We start from the raw sequence: 19,505 nt of genomic DNA on the forward strand, positions 1-19,505 counted from the left end.
AATACACATATTTTAAGTAGTTAGAGGAGATGAGTTTTGACAATTGCAAATACTATGTAAGTACCACTCCACAATCAAGATATTATGGAACATTTCCATCACACCAGAAAGTTTCCTCATACCCCTTTGCAGTCAACCCTCCACCCGGAGTCAATCCCAGGCAACCACGGATCCAACTTGTATCACACAGATAAGTTTTGTCTGCTCTAGAACTTTATGTTAATAAAATCATATAGTCTGTACATGTTCTGTCTGGCTATTTTCATTCAGCAAAATATAATTCAATTAATCCATATCGGCAGTTTGTTCCTTTTTATTGCTGGCTAGTATTTGTTATTTTACTGGGATGTTTTTCTATTATTGGTTGAAAGAGTTCTTAGGTATTCTTAATTTGAGTACTTGGTTAGATAATGTATTGCAACTTCTTTTCTCAGTCTGTACATTATTTTTTTATTTTCTCAAGATTTCTTTCAAAGAGCACAAATTTTTAATTTTTATGAAGTTCAATTAATCATTTTTTCTTTTATAGTTATTATTTTTTGTGATCTAAAAAAAAATTTGTATATGTCAAGGAGACAAAGAGTTTCTTCTTTCTTCTAGATTTATAGTTTTAGCTTTTATGTTTCAGTCTATGATCCATTTTGAATTGACATTTTTGCATATAAGGTATGTGTTGAGGTTCATTTTTTCCCTATTCTGATTTCCAGTTGTTCCGGCACCATTTGTTAAAAAAAAAAAAATCTATCCTTTCTCCTGTAATTACCTTGGTAGCATTGTAAAAATCAATTAATTATATTATATGTGGGTTTATTCCTAGATTCTGCTCTGTTTCACTTATCTTTGTGTCTATCTGTAAACTTACAGCTTTATAATAAGACTTGAAACAAGGTAGTATAAGTTCTCTAATTTTGTGGGTTTTTTGCAGAACTGTTTTCGCTATTCTAGACTGTTCATTTTTCTATATGAATTTTAGAAATAATCACTGAGAGAAGTTAAACTCATGGATCCCAAACCACTTTTGTCCAGGCTCTCTGTCTAGGGGCAATTTGTAAAATCCTAGTAATTTGTTAAGGACTTTTGTGTCTATGTTCAATTCTATGTCTTAATGTCTTTGCCTAGTTTTTGTATCAGAGTAATGCTGTTCTGATAAAATGAGTTGGAAAGTGTTCTTTCCTATTTTATTTTCTGGATAAGTTTGTGTAAAATTAATATAATATTTCTCAAAATTTTTGGAAGAATTTACCAGGAAATTCATTGGGATCTGGAGAATTCTTTGTGGGAAGGTTAACCTAGTAATGACATTTTGAAATATAGATACAGAGCTATCCATATCATCTATTATTTTTGAGGTTATTTTTTTCTTGCAAGTGATTTGTTCATTTTATCTAAAATATCAAATTTATTGGCATAAGATTGTTCATACTATTCCCCTTATTAGCCTTTTAATGTCCATAGTATCTACAGTGATGTCCCCTCTTTCATTCTTGCTATCTGTAATTTATAGTGTCTTCTCTCATTTTTTTCTAGGTGTCTGCCCAAATCTTTTAACTTCATTATTCCTTTAAAAGAACCACTTTTGGGGGTTTTTATTTTATTTTATTATTTTTCAATGTAATCGAGTTTTGCTCCATATTATTTCCTTCTATTTGCTCGCTTTGAGTTTCATTTACCCTTCTTTATCTAATTTCTTAAAGTGAACATCTAGATTCTTGATTTGAAACCTTCCTCGTTTTCTTGTATAAGCATTTTATGGTAAAAAAAAAATTCTCTAAGCAGTTTTTTAGCTGCATCCCACAAATTTTGACATGTTCACATTTTATTTTAAAAATATTTTTAAATTTCTCTTGTGACTTCCACTGTGACCCATAGATTGCTTAGAAGTACATAGTTTGATTTCCAAAGTTTTCACAAATATCTTTCTGTTATTGATTTCTAGTTTAATACCTTTGTGGGCAGAGAAAATATTTTGTATGACTTTAATCATTTTAAATTTGTTGAGGTTTGTTTTACGATACAAAATATGGTCCATTTTGTTGAATATTTCATGTACATGTGAAAAGAAGGTGTGTTCTCTAGTTATTTGATGGAATATTCTATAAATATCAGTTAGGTCAAATTGGCTGCTGGGATTGTTCAGGTCTTCTTTTCAATAGTTCCCAAATTTGCCTGCACTCTTGGGAAATGACCTTCATATCTTCCAAAGCTATCAATGCCTGTATCCTAACCCCAGAGATTGTGATTTAATACATCTGGGGAATAGCTTGCTCTTTGGAATGATTAAGAGATTCCCAGGTGATTCCAATGAGCAGCCAAGCTTGGAACCTGTGTTCTGTATCCTGATTTTTCGTATATTTGTTTTACAAACTACAGAGAGGGGAGTGATGAACTCTCCAACTGTAGTTGTAGGTTAGTTTTATTCCAGTTCTATCAGTTTTTGCTTCACTGCTATCTTACAGCATCATTTGGATTTTGCATCTTCTTAGCAAACTCACCCTTTCATCTTGTTTTAATATGAATTTCCCTGATTGCTAGTGGAGATAAACATTAATAAAAACCTTTCCGGCCATTCAGTTTTCCTCTTCTGTCAGATGCCTATTTACGTTATTTGGATTTTTAATCTTAAATTCTCAGAATTATTTATATTTTCAGAGATTTACTATATTCTCCCAGCCTGCAGTTTGTTTTTAAATTGATTTAAAAAATGTCTGTTTTTAAAACTCTTAGCTCTTTTGCTTATAAAAAACCCAAAGTTTAAAATCTTTTCGTTAATGAATGGTGCTGTTTTTTTCTGGTTTAACAAATTTTTGCCTATAGTGATGTCATAAAGATACCTGATTTCTAAAAGTTTAGAGTTGTGTTTTTCACATTTCACATTTACCTCACTTGGAATTTAGTTTTATTTGTGGTGTGAGATCAGGATCTAATTCTGTATTTTTCATATGAATAGGCACTTTAACTAGAACCATCATAATTTTTCTTTTCTAGAGCCAGTTAACAAAGTAACTACCATTTACACTCCCACAGGTAATGAACAGGTCTTTCCCATGTCACTAACATGTACTCCTTATCAGACACCTTTATTACATACTGACTTCTAGGTACAGGTACTCTACTTCTAATTTTTTTTTTTTTTTGGTCTATTCTTGTATCAGCGCCACATTTTTAAAAACTACTTTTAAAATAATTACCATATGATCCACTAATTACATTTCTGGCTATATATCCCAAAGCATTAAAGGCAGGTTCCCAAAGAGATATTTATACAGACTATGTTCATAGCAGCTTTCATAATATCTAAAAGGTGAAAGCAAACCAACTGTGCATTGATGGATGAATAGATAAACAAAATATGGTATAAACATACATACAATGGAATATCATTCAGGCTTAAAAAGGAAGGAAATTCTGACACATGCTACAACATGGATGAACCTTGAGGATGTTATGCTAAGCGAAATAAGTGAGTCACAAATAAAAACGAATATTGTATGATTCCACTTACATGAAGTAGTCTCTATGAATAGTAATAATATTCTAATATTCATAGAGACAAAGAATGTGGTTGCCAGGTGCTGGTGGGGGTGAAAGCTAAATGGGGAATTACTGTTTAATGGGTATAGAGTTTAAGTTTTGAAAGATGAAAAGAATGCTGGTGACTGGTTGAAGAACAATATGAATATACTTAACACTACTGAAACGCACACTTTTTTTTTTACATAGATTTGTTTTCATATAGTCCTGAAAAGGATTAATGCCACTTGTCAGCAAACCGTGTCAAAAAATAAAAAGTCAAGATACTAGGTAAATGTAAGGCTCACCTCTACAACTCAGGAGAATGTGCCAAAGCCAAAACAGTGAAGTATTACTACGTTGTACTCGACAAATACTAAAAACAAGCAGGATGCGCTTTTAGTCAAATGCTACATCCCAAGGCCTGGCACACAGCATTTCGCACTGCGTGTATGACTGTGAGCAAGACATTTGTTTACTCTTTCTGTGGGTTGCTGTGAGGATCAACATGGAATAAGGTGAAAGCGCTATATACCAAAGTACTAATAAGGTATTTTCTCAAATCTAAAACATCATTAAATGGTCAGGTCCACTATATATCTTATAATAATCTGGGGAGGGTGTGGAGAGGAATCATCCACTAATCCACTAGAGGTACACTTATGAGCTTTCCGACTTTGGAAATTTAAAAAAACAAAAAACAAAAAAACGTAAAAATCTGCTGTTAGAATCAAGGAACCACGGTATTGCATTGGCTTTCTTTATCTGTTATAACCACGAATGCACTTTTCTCAAATTTGAATGCTTTCTCTCTCGCCCAGAGTTTGTTTTTACCAACCTCCTTCCTGACAGCTGTCAGAATTTTCCATACTGGATTTCTGACTCCAATTTTCAGGCTCCCGCTGAGAGTGCAGAGATGCTTGGCTTGCACTGGCTTTCTCACGCTACTTCACTTCTGTACTGTCATCGGCTCTTGCTCCTCCCGGACCCGCCCACAACGCCCTCAGTCCTGATTGGACGCTCATGTCCTTTTGTTAGAGCAAAAAGCGGATCCCGGGGCTTTGAGAGAGGATGATTGGGGCGTCGGGCAGCTACTGCGCAGGCGTGCCTTCTTGAGCGGGGATTGGCGGGCGACGGGGCGGGACGGGGCGGGCCCCACGCCTGGGCGCACGCTCTGTGGGTGGAGAGGGTGGGACTGCCGATGTCAGTTGGTCCGAGGGTTCGAGCCTGAGGCGTCCTCCGGAGCCCTCCCCCGCCCGGCGCACCCAGCGGCAGGTGAGGGCGGCCTTGGGCGGCGGAGGGCCTGGCCCTGGGCGACCAGAAACTGCGGCCTCGCCACCGCCGAGGGCCCCGTGGGCGGGGCGGGCTGGACGCGGCCCGGGCTCCGGGGGCCCCGGGAGGAGCATCCTCGGGCCTGGGCGTTCGGTGGGCGGGGGAGGCCTGGCTCCTTGCAGAACCCCTGCGCGACCTCTTTCTCGTCTGCTCGTTTCGGGGCCCGGGGGTTCCTTTGGGGACGGGCAGCCCGCGGTCCCTGACGCGGACATCCTGCTGCCTTCTCCCCGCTGCGCCAGAGTCGAAAGCTGCTGTCCACCCGCCCCCCGCCCTGTAATGGGACTACGGGAGGGGCGTTGGGTGCGATGGGACCTGGCCCGCCTGGACTTGCCCACGGCTGCTCTGCATAGAGCCCAGATGGTGGGATGGGGTGGGGCGAGGGGCGCTGAGGCGGGGAGGGCGGCGAGTGAGCGGTAAAGTAGGGGCTGGCGACATCCTTCCAGGCGCTGAAAGCAGATCCCAGCTTAGTTTTTTTTCATGGGCTTCTCTCAAGGGTCCTGCTGAACAAGTTTTGGAGAGTTACGATTGGAAAGGAGAAAGGGGATACATTCCTGAAAGGCAAGACTTTTATCGTACAATATATCGATTCCAGTACTATGACGTAACATTAAGGACGTGCTGTGCTATGTTCCCAGCACCGTCTCTGTGCCTGGGGATCCACGGCTGTGCCTGTGAATTCTGTGCATGTGCTCATTAAGCTCAGGATAGCTAGCTATTCTCTGGGGGACCTAGCTCACGTTCAGATCCTCGTTTGGCCAAACAGTTCCTTAATTTGTGGATTTATGTAACCAGAACTAGTCAGAACTTGAACAGACCCGAACAAACAAAACACGTTGACTGTTAATTCAGCTTGAAGGGAATGAAATTTATCTTCAGTTGCTTAGCAGAAATATCAAAGGAGTTTGGCTTCGAGAGTTGCAAAATATTTGGCAAACTTAGATGAGGGCCATATTATAGTTTCTTCCATTGCATAATGGAAAAAGGGACTTTATAGTTAGATCTAAGTTCAAATTCTTGGTACGGACATTGGCTGTGAAATCTAAGGCAAGATACATAGCCTTTCTGAGATAGTGTCCACATCTGTAAACTGCAATGTCCTGTTGATTTGTATGTGTAAAGCATTTAGATATAAACAATGACTTTATTTTAGTTTTCTATAACTTTGCTAGCATTGATCATTATCTTCCAAAAATAATGTACAGCGGTATTATGTATTTGATTACCAAAAAAACCACCATTTTCTCTTGTTTACGTAAAACTTCTTTGTAAAGAACTTGTACGTATCCTATATTTATTTACCCATTAGGTGTTTATTTTATCGTTAAAAACAGTAAAGCATGTGAAAGGGTCCTACTGGGTCACATAATTTACTTTTGAAAGACAAGCTTATGTTTTAGTGCTATATACGTGTGTTTCTAACTTTTTCTTATTGCAGACCAATATCCAAGGCCCAAAAGTTTGTTACCCAAGATGATGAATGCTGACATGGATGGTATGTTATTTTTCTTTTTTTTTAATGTTCCTTTTGTATTTTTCCTTTTTTTGTTTGGTTTTGTGGATGCTTTTGCTTTATTAAGCAATGGAAAGAACAATATTTAGAAGCTTGGATTTGGCTAATTTACTTACATATTTATGTCCCTTCTAGTTCTGGAAAGGATTTAAGGGATCTTCTGTTCCTTAACTCTGAGAGGTTGGCAAAAAACACTTTATCTTCACCTCGGTGTTCTTATCTGCAATGTGGGGATAGAACATTTTACTTGACAGGGCTCTTGTATAAGTCAAGTAAGATAATAAATGTAAAACATTTTGCAGATCTTTCAATGCTACGCTACACAAATGGTACCTAATGTTAATTAATAGTAAATTTGAACCTTTCTATTACAGCAGTTGATGCTGAAAATCAGGTGGAACTGGAGGAAAAAACGCGACTTATTAATCAAGTGTTGGAACTCCAACACACACTTGAAGGTTAGCTTGCATTTCGTAGTTTCCTTGAATGGCATCAATTAATTTAAATTGTTATCCTTTGTGTTGCTAACTTTTGTCAGTGTTCACAGTTTTTAAAAGTATAAATTTTAGATTCATTTCAATAGCTTCCCCCCGCCCCGCCCCCTTCTGCCTGTAGCTTTGGCTGACTTTCCCGAACAGAGATGCTTCAGTAAGAAAGTCACATAGTGTTCTCAAGCTCCCCTCTTATGATCTAACATGTGCTACTTACTACATGAGAGTCCCTTTCAAGCCCCACATTGTTACTAAATCCACTTATACTAAAAACAATGTATTAGCCTCAGATTAAAAGGGAATTGATCTGAGTTTTTTTTTTTTTCACTTTCTAAATGTCTTGCATAAAATACCAACACTGAAACATTTTTTGGTTTTTAATGAAGTTAAGAGGTTGAGGGGTTTTGTTTGTTTTGTTTTGTTTTGTTTTGGACACCAGAGCAAGCAGATCATGTCACAGAGTCACAACACTCTGCCGCATCCATTCTACCTCAGACGCTGACCCCCTTGCTGCTCTTTAAGTTTGCTTCTGCTCAGGGTCTTAGCAGTTGCCCTACCCCTCTCCTTGGATCTTTTTGCATAGTTATTTGCATATCTATATGCTCATTCCCTCATTTCCTTTAGGTATCTGGTCAGATCCCCTTTATCAAAAGAGCCATCTCTGACTATACTGGATAAAAGGGCACCTTCCCTTTTGCTTCCTATGTTCCTTATCCTTCTTGATTTTCCTCCTGACCCCCACTTGGAGCCCCCTAAATGCACATGTGCCCATATGCACATTTAGAATGTAAGCTCTGTGAGGGCAGGGACTTTTTTTTGTTGTTATTTTTGCCTCTAAGAACAATGCCTGGCTCTAGAGGGTACCCAGTACTTAGTTATTAAATAAATGAGTGGAGGTAATGTTTTATTTGATCACCGGGAGCTGCATCTTTTGAATTTCATGCTAATGTAAAAATATAAAATGTTCAATTGCTTGGAAACTGACTTTATCCAGTATATGAATTCAGTTGTATTCACCTGTCACATTTTCTTAAACATTTCTAGTGAAGACATTATGGTTTTAGGTAGATAAGATATGAACCCAAATTCACATTTTAAAAACAAAATCCATATTTTAAAAAAAATAACCATTTTAAGAATTAACTACTCCACATAAATGCTGTTTTACAGAGAATAACATTTAGTCTAATGTGAAGTCTCTTTTTAGGAATTCTGGTATTGATTTTTACTCATTTTACTTTGTATACCTTAACTTCTAAAGTAATCTGAATTTAAAAATAGAAAAATCGAGGATTGTATTCTCTCAAGAATGAATCGTAAGCATTTTATGATACAGAATCATTGCCATCATTTTATTGATAACAGATATATATTTTTTTAATTTTTAATATAGATCTCTCTGCAAGAGTAGATGCAGTTAAGGAAGAAAATCTGAAGCTAAAATCAGAAAACCAAGTTCTTGGACAATATATAGAAAACCTCATGTCAGCTTCTAGTGTTTTTCAAACAACTGACACGAAAAGCAAACGAAAGTAAGGGATAGCTGTCCCTCTGTCTATGGAGTTGCTGCTGATGTTTTTTCTTTAAATGTTGGATAGATTCCAGAAGTTATTTGTTTGTGGCTTCATTGACTATGAAGATAATGTCAGATCTAGGCAAAATTAAGAGCATAACAGAAGACTTCTATAAGTTTGTGTATTATGTTAGTCTTTGAAAAATGTGATAATGTATTGTAGAGACTTTATAATTAGAAATGCATATATTTATGAAACTTGATAATGTTTTATCAAATTTGCTTTGATTTATAGGTTTAGCACTGTCTTTTATTATAGGCGTAGTTAGGAGATACAAGAAAATAATCATGTTGTGAAAGTGACCAAAATCGTGTACTAAATGCACAGCTTTATGTACCCTGTCCACCATCTTGTGCCTCTTTCTCCATTCGCTACTTCCTTCCCATTTCCCTTCCCCCAAAGGAAAAAAACCGATGTCACATTTGTAAAAGTAATTTCAGTCGTTAATTGTCTGGAGAGTAACCTGAACTCCAATTGTTGAAACTTAACCAAAATAAGATACTTTCTCAGTTAGGGCTTGTTACTTGTTAGTCATACCCCCAATAACAATGTTTCAGTCACTGACAGGCAGCAGACGCGACGGGTGGCGCACGGTAGCCGAGGTGTACAGTGGGCTCTACCATCTGGGTTTGTGTAAGTGCATTCTATGATGTTTGCACAGCGTTTGCACAATGCCTTTTCAGAACGTATTCTTCTGGTTAAGCAGTACAAGTCTGTATTTAGTAGTAAGATAGGATTGTTGGTTTCCCTTTAATCAACTGAAAATAGAGGCTATAAAAATGAAGGTTTTTTCCTTGAAACTGAATTGTAAAATTGGGAAACTTGTTGTTGAAAACTTTTACACTAAATAATTTGGTATCTGAAAAGATGAGCTCTGGTTATATGTATGTATGTTTGAAATAGAAAATTTTGAGAAAAGACAAGTAGGATGGAAGAAGTACTTGATAAACAGTAGTAACCAACTCCAAATGTTTTTACTCCAGATCTGTGTTATCTCTGGCACAGATTAGATATTTGGGAATATATATGAAAGTGGATTAAGTTTAACATTAGTCAACTACATCTAGAAGAGAATAGTTTCAAAGCGTTTGGTCTCAAAGTATATTTGTAGTACCGAGCAGATCAATTTCTGCAAAATCCCTTGAGTGTATAAGTATCAGAATCATGAATGGGAGAGTTTTACATGTATACTAATTGATAAGGTTCTCAGTATTTTATCTATTGCTCCCAGAATTTTCTATAAATCCAACTTCTTGGTTTGCAGTTTTAATCATTCTTCAGCAATTTTTTTAAATTTATTTTGTAGATTCCATTTGCTAATGGAAATTAATCAGAAGTAATGTTAAAATGTTAAATAGGAAAAGAGAATCACTAATATAGCTTGTAGTTAATAGATTTGGCCTACTTTTTAATCATGGAATAATCTCGTATCGGTGTACAATTTGATGAATGACTAGCTGTATGAATATGTAATAGTCATACTGTAAAACATTTTGCATCTTTTGTGACATAATTTACAAATGTTTAAAATGTGTTGCAATTTTACTTTGCTGTTTAATAAAAGGCTGTTTCAGAAATTGTGTTTTGATACAGTTGCCCAAGTAACTAGAGTATGCAGTGAGTGGTATAGTGGTGTATCCAGGGGTGTTCAAAGCCACAGGATAAGTAGCATATCTTATTTAAGTACCAGTTACGGGGCATTAAGGGGGATAATATTTTTATTAAAACAAATGTTATAGGATATTACACATTAATTTTAAAAATAAAAGCAAGGGATTCAAAGATGGATCCAAAATTGCCAGGGGGAAGGTGGTTGTATTTTTTAGGTTAGGCTAGTCTTCCGTAACAAGAGATGCGATAAAGATAAATAATAGAGGCGTTTCTCTCCTAAGGTTCTGAGGTGAGCACTGTAAGCTAGCAGACTTTGTTCCGTATAATCATTCAGAAACTTGTAGATAGCTCTGCCATTTTCGACCATGGCTTCCAACTCGTTATCACCATTCAAATTCTCAGAAAAAGTGCATGGGGCAGAGATGCAAAGTTTTCAAAAAGGCCACTAATCCTAATAATGTGTGTCTTCCTAGAGAAATAATCGGTGGAAGTGAGGCTATCTTTAAAAATATATATATTCAAGAAAAAAGAAGCTACTTTAGCCCGGTCAAGTTAGAAAGCGTCTAAAAAGGCCAACTAAAATAAAAGCAAGATACATTTATTTTTCTCCTTTGTTAGAGAAGATTAAATTTTGTCATTTTAAACAAAGTCAGATTAGGGTGGTAAAGGAAAAAAACCATCTTGTTGTTAAGGAAGATTATGTTTCGTCTACTGCATGGATCTAGTAAACACATTTATACGAGTTTAAGTTTTTATTACACCTGTCAGCTATGGTACATCCAAGAGGGCATATCCACAGGAAGTAGCAGTAAGTTGGCAAAACTGGTTGCTCATTTTACCACTGCAAGATCATGGGAGTTTAACCAAACATTAAAGTTAAATCGAATCTGCTATCGAGAAGTATAAAAAGCTTTAATAAATCTTTAGAAAAAATAATGTTCACATACAAGATACCTGTCAGGCAAGAAGGTTTCCATAAAATTGCAGGATTTATCTCCTGAAGTTGTTTACTTTCAGAAACATTCTCATGTAGAATCATTTAATGCCTAGTTCATCTGGACATTCCAAATACAAAGCAAGAAAGGGAGTCCTTGCAAGATGGGTTAAGTTCTGTTAAGTTTCTCCGTATTTGAAGAAATACAAAGTATGGTCAACGATAATACGTATTAAGATTGCCACCACCAATTTATGTAAGTTCAGAACACAGCAATGGAATGAACTTATATTCATTTGCAATTCACTCTCTAGGAGTGGACAGTATTACCGGCTATGTTTGGCTTCCGTTAGTACAGGGGAAGTTAGAGACTCATTTTCCTTATACGTAAGCTCTAAATGTCCTATTGCGAAGGGGATTGTACGGGAATGTAGTTGGTGCTTGCCCAGAGATGGGGTGTATATGACCAAGAAGGAATCCAAAATATCGTGCAACCAATTTAAAATTCTCTAGATAGTATTTTAAAGTAGTTTTGTGGTCTCAAAGATTTAGATCACTTTCCAAAGGATCTAACCTGTTACCCAAACAAAAACTCCTTAAAATATTTTACATGGAACAATACAGCTCCATTATAATGTCATCCTGTCACTTTTGGTAGTTACTGTACTTTAAAAAGAGGAGCAATAGTGATAGTTGCTATCTACCTCAGGCAGCTTTGAAGCTAGATGAGAAAGTAGACTTAGATTTGAATTTATCAGAAAAAAAGCAATTTAAAATAAAATACAAAAATATAAAACATGATGATTGATATCTATTAGCCATTAGAATCTCTCAATGATCAGAAAAAATAATGTAAAGCACCCCAACAATCTACCTATTAAAGAGGGTATAAATTAAAGAAGAAAAAAATATATTTTCAAGAGCAATGGATACATAAGCAATATGAGTCGTGTAAACCATTCTGGCATAAAACTAAAAGCTTGAAAAAAATCTGTTGTTTTGATAAACCTGCTATCTTTGTATTCAAATGTAAAATATGCTGCACTATTAACCAGTGATTCTGTGAATGACTTTAGACATTTCTGTTGACTCATCTGTCAGCCAAGCACCTCTCTAAAGGGATCTATAATTTAAGTCAATGGACCACAACTGTAATTTGACACAAACTAGGTAAAAATAGGGGTCACATACAACACTTTCAATTGTTGATAGAATTAAACCACCACACAGAAACTTTATTGCAGTTAGCTCTGTACAACGGAACACATGCTCCTCTTCATCGCAGAACTACCAGTTATCCTGTGGTAGAGCTGTTTATGAGGAAATCGCAATAACCCATTTTTCCAATAAGCCGGGAAGCCACTGCATATTCTTTTGCTCTGTACAAACCAAAACTTTCTCCAAATTATTAAAACTGTGTAACTTCTAATAATACAAACCTCTTAAATCTGATATGTAAGTGCCATTTTTCTTTTATTCTAAATTCAAAGACCAGGTAATTTCAAAGTTTTTTTTTTTTTTTCCTGAAAAGACTAAAATAGGTATCTGAAAGAATAACATTGGTAGATAGGAGAAACGGGCTGCGCAGGCTGGTTCCGGCTCGGCTCTGGCACACCGCTTTTGGATCGCCAGATGTCGCTCTTCAGGAATTGGGAGTCTGAACACAGTTCACTCCTTCCGTACTCTTCTTTTGCGCACGGACTTCACTGGCCCATCTCCCGATCCTGTGCTCTCGTCCGCCTCCTTCATCTAGAAGAAAGCGTTATGAAAATGCCAATTTTCATATGATCTGGAACCTAGTGGAGAGTAGTAACACATTTCTTATTTCCTGAAATACATGTTCTGACAATCAAATGCTATCTTATATATATATTCCTTTGCTTCATGCAGCTGATCAAAAATGTGTATATAAATTGATGTTTTAATTTATTCATCTTTTGGCATGATTACATTTTTGGAATAACTGCTCAACAAATATGCATCTGACAAGGAATACTGCTAACAACTCAAATCGTGATTTTATTTTAGGATTTAGAACTTAATCTCAACATCGCAGTTAAAGGTTATATGATATTTCCAGTGTGAGATATTAAGCATTAACTATTCATCACACTATTTCTGTAAGCAATGAAATGTTGTATTGGTTTTACAGAAGCTTTTTCAGAAAATTTCTGGCACAGTAGTACTTTGCGAAAAATTAGGAGAGAAGGGAAATATCAAATTATGGTTTGGGTTTTTTCTTTCCTCTAATTCTTACCCTTCCAGAATAAGCATTTACACACAAATTACACTTGTATAACAATATTAAATAATGAAGGTATTATATGGGATTATACAATTATTCTCAAGGTCATACTATACAAAAATTGGCTTACGTTAGCTCAGTGACAAACATAAGAATAAAACACTAGAAGATAGAATTAAGATATTTTTAAAGGTACCCAATATTTTGTGAAGCAAAACGTAACTAGAATATATATTCAAATGAATGACTGCAAGTATTATTTAGGGAATGACTGTTTAAAACTCTGTTTTGGAAGAAATGATCCTCACCCAGCTCCCTCTAAATATGGATATTCATACTAGATAAGGATCCCCCAAGCCTCTTTAAAACCTCACAAGACAGTTAAGACCAGTAACCAGGTAAATGTACTGAATAAGCTTTAAAAAAACAATATAACAAGTTTATTAGGGAGACTACTTCAAATAGAGAAGAGTTTATTTCATCACACGCAACAGGCCAGGCAAAACTGGACTGTCACCCTGTCCGACACCAAGGAATGACAGTGGTGACTTCGTGGGGTAACGACAGGCAGCTCTACAAGGGCCAGAGAAGTGAACACAGGCTTGGTACATGTGCCGGATAAACAAACAGCTCTCGTTCTGAATTACACCCTGAATGGTTTCTGATTCCAAAATGACTGACTAAAAATAGGCATTGTAGAAAGTTCTATTACACAGCAGGATGTAAAAAGGGGTAAGATCTATCAAGTTAATGAAAAACTAGTTTATTAAAGAGAAAAACACTGTATCATGCAGATAGTACTGATCGACTCAAGGAATGAAATATTTCAACATGTGGGACGTAAATTATTGAGAAAATATGTTTTCACAATGGCCATAAAGAAAACTGTCTTGTAATAAACAGAATTATCTTATAAATATTCAAATGGTCTGTTTATTATGCCTTTCAACAGAATACTTTAGCAATAAAGTCTATTTTTTATAGATGAGGCTTTCTTTTTATTTTGTAAACCACCGGCTTACTTTATACTGCTTCATTAGGCATTAAAATAATATAAATTATATTTTCTTGCCTTCTTCATGGACACATTTTAAAAATGATATGGAGGCTCTTATGAAAGCTGAGAGAAAGATGGTAAAAATCCTTCACAAACCAGATTGCTGCTTTTATTGAAATAATTTTTTTACGGATAACGATCACACATAGAAACTGGTGTATTTTCTGTTAGAGCTGCTTACCTCATCCTCTGATCCAGACTTATTCGACTTATCGCCTTCTTCTTGTCCTTCTATGACTTCGACTTCTTCTTCGCTCTTTTCCTCAGGTTCACCTTCTTCTTCTGGAACAGAGTTTACTACAGGCAAAGACTTGATGAATTAGAATTTTGCTACTGAAAAGTGTTAACTACACTAAGGGGGGTTTATTTAAATTCCAATACCCAAAAGCAATTTCTTCCATTAGAAATTGTAAAAAAATTAATTACAAAGACTCATTATTTTACCACATTTTATATATAAATAATCATATTTGAGGAAAGGGACAGTTTTAAAGAATTCTTAAGCAGTCTGTATGTAATATGAATACCGAAGAATATATAGGTATGTGTATATATGTAAATATATGTATGTGTGGGGTTTTTTTTTTTTTGAGATCATGGTTTTTAAGTCAACTGTTTCAACTATTAAGTTAAAAATAGTACTTAAGACATAGTTTAAGTTGTAAAAAGCTCAATCTGTAACTTGGTTTGAGGCACTTGGCAAGTACCAATCATTTCATTTCTACCTAGATGTGCATAAGGTCTCGACGGAGAGCCACCCAAACCCTCAGTTCTTTAGTTCTAACATCTTTAGGAATTTACTAGAGGGTGGGAAGGGTTCATCTGACTCGGCAATCCTTTCAGGAGATTATTTATTTAATATGGTAAACAACAGCCCTTGGAAGGCGTGGTGTTGATGTTGTTGGGGGGTCACCTGCCTCACACCTACTACTCTTGGACAGAGGCCATGGTCTCATCTGCATAGTCGGAAGCAAGACAAGTCCCTGCAAAAGGCCCCGGTGTGTGGGATTCTTAGTTGCTAGGCTCTTAAGCAACTGAGCAATATTTAAATCTCTTTCTTCCTAGAAGACAAAAACTGTGGACAGGATGATGGCTGCGCAGGGGGGACAACACCCAGACAGGGACGATTACCCCGCTTTGCACTTCTGGGGAATGCATTTCTGGGGATTCGGATGGTACAAACCCGACAAGAAGCAAGTGCAACGGCTAGTGTTTACCAGACAACCCGCTGCTCTCATGAGCTTTGCCCAGGGTCCCCACTACAAATCTCTATCACTGTCTTACCTTTTTCAACAATTTCACCGTCACTTTGCTGTTTTTCCTCTTCCAAGTCTGCTGGTTTCTCGAGGGCTGCTTTCTCGTCCTTCGCTTCTTGCTCTAGTGCTCCCTTTGTTTCTGGTTTACATATGTCAGTTTTTTTATACTCTGCATCTTCATATTTTTTCTGTGGTAGTTTAACATAAGCTATTTTTACTAAAAGCAAAGCACTATTTAAAACAATGTTTGCAATAACTGACATCAGGCACAGTGAACTAACAGTAAAAAATTATACAAAAATTAGTTTGTTACTTTTAAGAACTACTTGCTCAGTTCATAGAACTCTTAAACATTTAGAGATTATTTTTTAAGTTGATGGAAATTCCTTTTCTTTACCTTCACTTTTCTCGGCCAACAAAACGAAGTAATTAGTGCGACCGGAAGCCCCGCTGTCACAAGGTAAATGAGCCAAAGCCACGGGCGTTCTTCCGCCGTTGCCATCAACTGTTTAATTATACCAGGCTGGCGAAGTAATAAGCATGAAAATGCAATTCAGATTTTACAAACTTTCATTAGGAAATACAGCCTACCAAGGAAAAAAACACCTTATTTTACCTAGGCATTTTACATTAAGGAGTGATGAACCTGTTAAGCTAAAAGATATTTAATTTTCCTACATTATACTTTGTAAAGTCTAAACTTTTTGACTATTAGCATGCATCGCTGTTGGAGGCTCTGTACCAGAAGACATGTTACTACGAAGGTGGAAACCGCTAACCTACCAGCAAGAATAATGACAATTTTCTTTTTTGGTAAATTTCATGGTAGAATTTACTCTTTATGAATGTATCACCCGCTTCATTTAGAAGTATACAACTCTCTGAGAACTCATTCTGCACTTTTAAGGGATTTATTAATAAAATCAACCCGAGGATTATTGTTACTACGTAGGCCTTGAATTAACAAGGTGACAAAGACTTGTAGACGAAGACTACAAATATAAATATTAGTCTCATTTCTATAAATAGCAAATAGGCATTACATTATATTAAAGCTATCATAATGTAAGGAATGAAATAAGGACTTACATATACATATGAAGTTCATTATATAGTTCATAATGAAGTTGTATCATAATATAGTAAAGCTAAATATGTCTACATAAATTTAAGTACATTTCTTTGGCATTTTGTAATTGCGGCATATTGATTTACCTTTAAAAGGGAGGTTTGCATAACTATAACCAGTACCAAGTCCTATTACTACCATTTGGTTAGTACCATACCTCATTAGCATTTGCTATCATTATTTTCACTCCCCAACCATCTGCAGCCCAGCGATCTGCTACTTCCTTTTCCGAACAGATAATAAAATTATCAAAGTAGATATCGGAGGTCATAGACCAAAGCTCTAAACCAAGAGCACGGAACGAGGTCAGAAGAAATGGGTGATCATCTTCAAAGTAATCTGGATTAGGAATTTTTCGAGGACTCCAGATTCCCTGGAAGAAAAATAATTTGAAGGTGTTTTCAAATAAAGTAATTTTATTATAAATGCTACTCAAGAAGTAATTACTTTTGAATGAAATTAGCTATACTAAATAAAAAAAAAAAAAGAAAACTTTAACCGATATTAATTTATTAATATGTTTCTTCTTAGTCTGGAAATGTTTCTTCTTAGTCTGTCCATGATGTTCTTATGAATAATACTGACTTTAAACTACAAAAAAAGGCAAAGTGAAAATTCGACACACATAGAAACTGAAGTAATTAAATTTCACAAGTAAGTGATACTATTTTAGACAAGTTTTTTACATTTAGCAAAGTTATGTAAGGCAAGATATCATTAAAATTGCCAAAATCAGACAGATCACTGTATGGCAATAATGGAGCCACTTCTTTTAACATATACCATGACAGGCATTGTTAGTTAAGCTTGGTTGAACCTAAGAACAACTATTCAACATAAAATTCAATTAGATCTGAAATGATTAAACTCAAATCAAATAAATTCAACAATATGACCCACTGACTCACTCTGCCATCATATACATATACATATATATATACACACACACGTACATACACACATTACATACATACATAATCTTCTGTGCCAGGCACTATGCCAGATAATGGGATATAGTTCCTGTATTATGGAGTTTAAAGTCTAATGAGGAAGACAGATACTAAAGAAAAAATTACTAAACATTTTGTGATAAATGCTATGAAGAAAAACTACAGCAAGCAATTAGAATATGTAACTGCATATGTATAATCAATGTTAGAAAATGTCAGTGAATAATTAGACAAAATGGATAACACAGGGACTTCTACAAAAAGCTAGGTACACTCAAAAGAAAAAAAATCCAAATTTTAATCACACTAGAAAGTAAGCAGAACATTAATTAAGCGCAAGCATTAATCACTGAAATGAACAATGTGAAACCTCTTGATGAGAACTCATTTCTTATATTTAATTCCAAAATAGAATCTTATTCCAAAGTGATCACCAATTGATTAATAGGGGAAAATATAGTATGAAGTCACTGATCTCCAGTTCTTAAAATTATTTTTCCAGAAAATTAAAGAATTATTTTTTAAATACAGATTAGTTGGAGTCTATCTTCTTTGACTTCTCAAGATAGCTAAGGCACACTATTATAAATCAATTTTACAAAGTTAACATCACATTATCAGTAACTAGACATATAACAGAAGGTGCATAACACTGTTGATGCTACAGTGAGACTGGAACAAGGCGTTATCACCTGGTAGTTAGGATTATCTATCATTGGAGGTCTCCACACTCCCTTGTATTTTGGGTTATCTATCATGGGAGGTTTCCACTCGCCACACCCAATCCGACATGCTGGGTTAGAAATACGAGGAGCCTCCCATTCTCCATCCATGTCTTCATTCCTTAGGAGGTTAGAACAGAGCAAATATAATAAGCTCAAGTCTCTCCTGTCAGTCATACACACTAGTAACAAAAAAGCCAGTAAGAAACATATGAAATTGACATCTGAAGATGAAGGATGTTTACCAGTCATCAGGTTTTTCAGCACTAGGATCTGGAATGAATTTTGGTTCATCATCAAGCCAGCCATCAGGTTTAACAACATTTACATCTTCTATTTGGGCAGGTTCACTTTCATCCCTATAAACACAGTATTTTACATTAATTATTAATTATTCAAAAAGTTTAAAAATGCACGTTACAAAATTCAGAAGGCACCAAAAGGTATTTCCTACCCTTTTTCTTTTCGTCTACTACCTCCCCAGCTCTCATCCATCTAAATCTTCTGCTAACTTGCCAGTTTTTTGTAAATAGTCCTTGTTGTGCTATACGTACATTCACATATGTATATGTTCTTCTTTTTACACAAATGAGAGCATTCTATACACAGTATGTTAAATGTTGCTTTTGTCGCTTCATCAACAAATGAACTATCTATCATTCATCAACAAACACATAGTGCATGTTGACTATGTGTCAAGACTGTTCAAGAATCCCCGTTTTATATACATATATATCTGCTTCATTCTTCTTAACAGTTGCATAGTTTTCTATTTTGTGGATATACCATAATTTATTTAACCTATCTACTCTTGAGGGACAATCAGTGTTTCCAAAAACTTACTATTACAAATAATGCTATAACGAATATCCTGCAATATATTATAAATTAATAAAAAGTTAGCCCTCTGTCAACTCTATGAATTTAAAATATTTTTCCAATTTCTCATGTATTTTTTATTATAGTTTATGATAGTTTTTTTGCCATAACAAATCATTTATTTTCATGTATTAAAATTTGTTAATATTTTCTTTTATTTTTTTAAATTTTATGTCATATTTGAAAAGCTCTTCCCTACTCCAATATTTTTAAATATGCTCTCTATATTTAATTTTAGTAATTTTGTTTTCATTTAAAAAATAACAGTAAATTCTAAAATACATAAACATATCATAGTATGTACA

The 19,505-nt window shown here is 35.5% G+C and overlaps 2 protein-coding genes and 1 long non-coding RNA gene across 6 annotated transcripts in view; 1 reads left to right on the forward strand and 2 right to left on the reverse strand.

Annotated features, from left to right (window-relative positions):
• Positions 1-4,507, reverse strand: part of LOC111729023 — a 38,656-nt gene extending 34,149 nt beyond the window's left edge. For both annotated transcript variants that reach the window (XR_002776051.1, XR_002776052.1), the window contains exon 1: positions 4,349-4,507. This is a non-coding gene — a long non-coding RNA (uncharacterized LOC111729023). The remainder of the gene's footprint in view (positions 1-4,348) is intronic.
• The window catches only part of SCOC (short coiled-coil protein), a 34,443-nt gene extending 24,449 nt beyond the window's left edge, over positions 1-9,994 (forward strand). The window contains exons 2-3 of the mRNA XM_011374302.1: positions 6,278-6,334; positions 8,237-9,994. Coding sequence (XP_011372604.1) covers positions 6,278-6,334; positions 8,237-8,379 — 200 coding nt within the window. The 3' untranslated portion in view covers positions 8,380-9,994. The remainder of the gene's footprint in view (positions 1-6,277; positions 6,335-8,236) is intronic.
• Positions 9,995-10,919: 925 nt separating this feature from the next.
• CLGN (calmegin) overlaps positions 10,920-19,505 on the reverse strand; it is a 33,273-nt gene continuing 24,687 nt past the window's right edge. The window contains exons 9-15 of one of the 3 annotated variants that reach the window (XR_002776050.1): positions 18,567-18,680; positions 18,292-18,442; positions 16,807-17,022; positions 15,918-16,043; positions 15,552-15,708; positions 14,446-14,563; positions 10,920-12,711 (exon numbers count right to left, since the gene is read on the reverse strand). Coding sequence is in view for 2 of the 3 variants with exons in the window: in XM_023519994.1 (XP_023375762.1) it covers positions 12,631-12,711; positions 14,446-14,561; positions 15,549-15,708; positions 15,918-16,043; positions 16,807-17,022; positions 18,292-18,442; positions 18,567-18,680 (964 nt within the window). In the remaining variant the exon portion in view is untranslated. Of the gene's footprint in view, positions 12,712-14,445; positions 14,564-15,548; positions 15,709-15,917; positions 16,044-16,806; positions 17,023-18,291; positions 18,443-18,566; positions 18,681-19,505 lie in introns of all 3 variants that reach the window. The other 2 variants (XM_011374306.2, XM_023519994.1) reach the window with 2 other exon arrangements.

This window comes from Pteropus vampyrus, unplaced genomic scaffold (assembly GCF_000151845.1).
Source record: "Pteropus vampyrus isolate Shadow unplaced genomic scaffold, Pvam_2.0 Scaffold243, whole genome shotgun sequence".
NCBI lineage: Eukaryota > Metazoa > Chordata > Mammalia > Chiroptera > Pteropodidae > Pteropus > Pteropus vampyrus.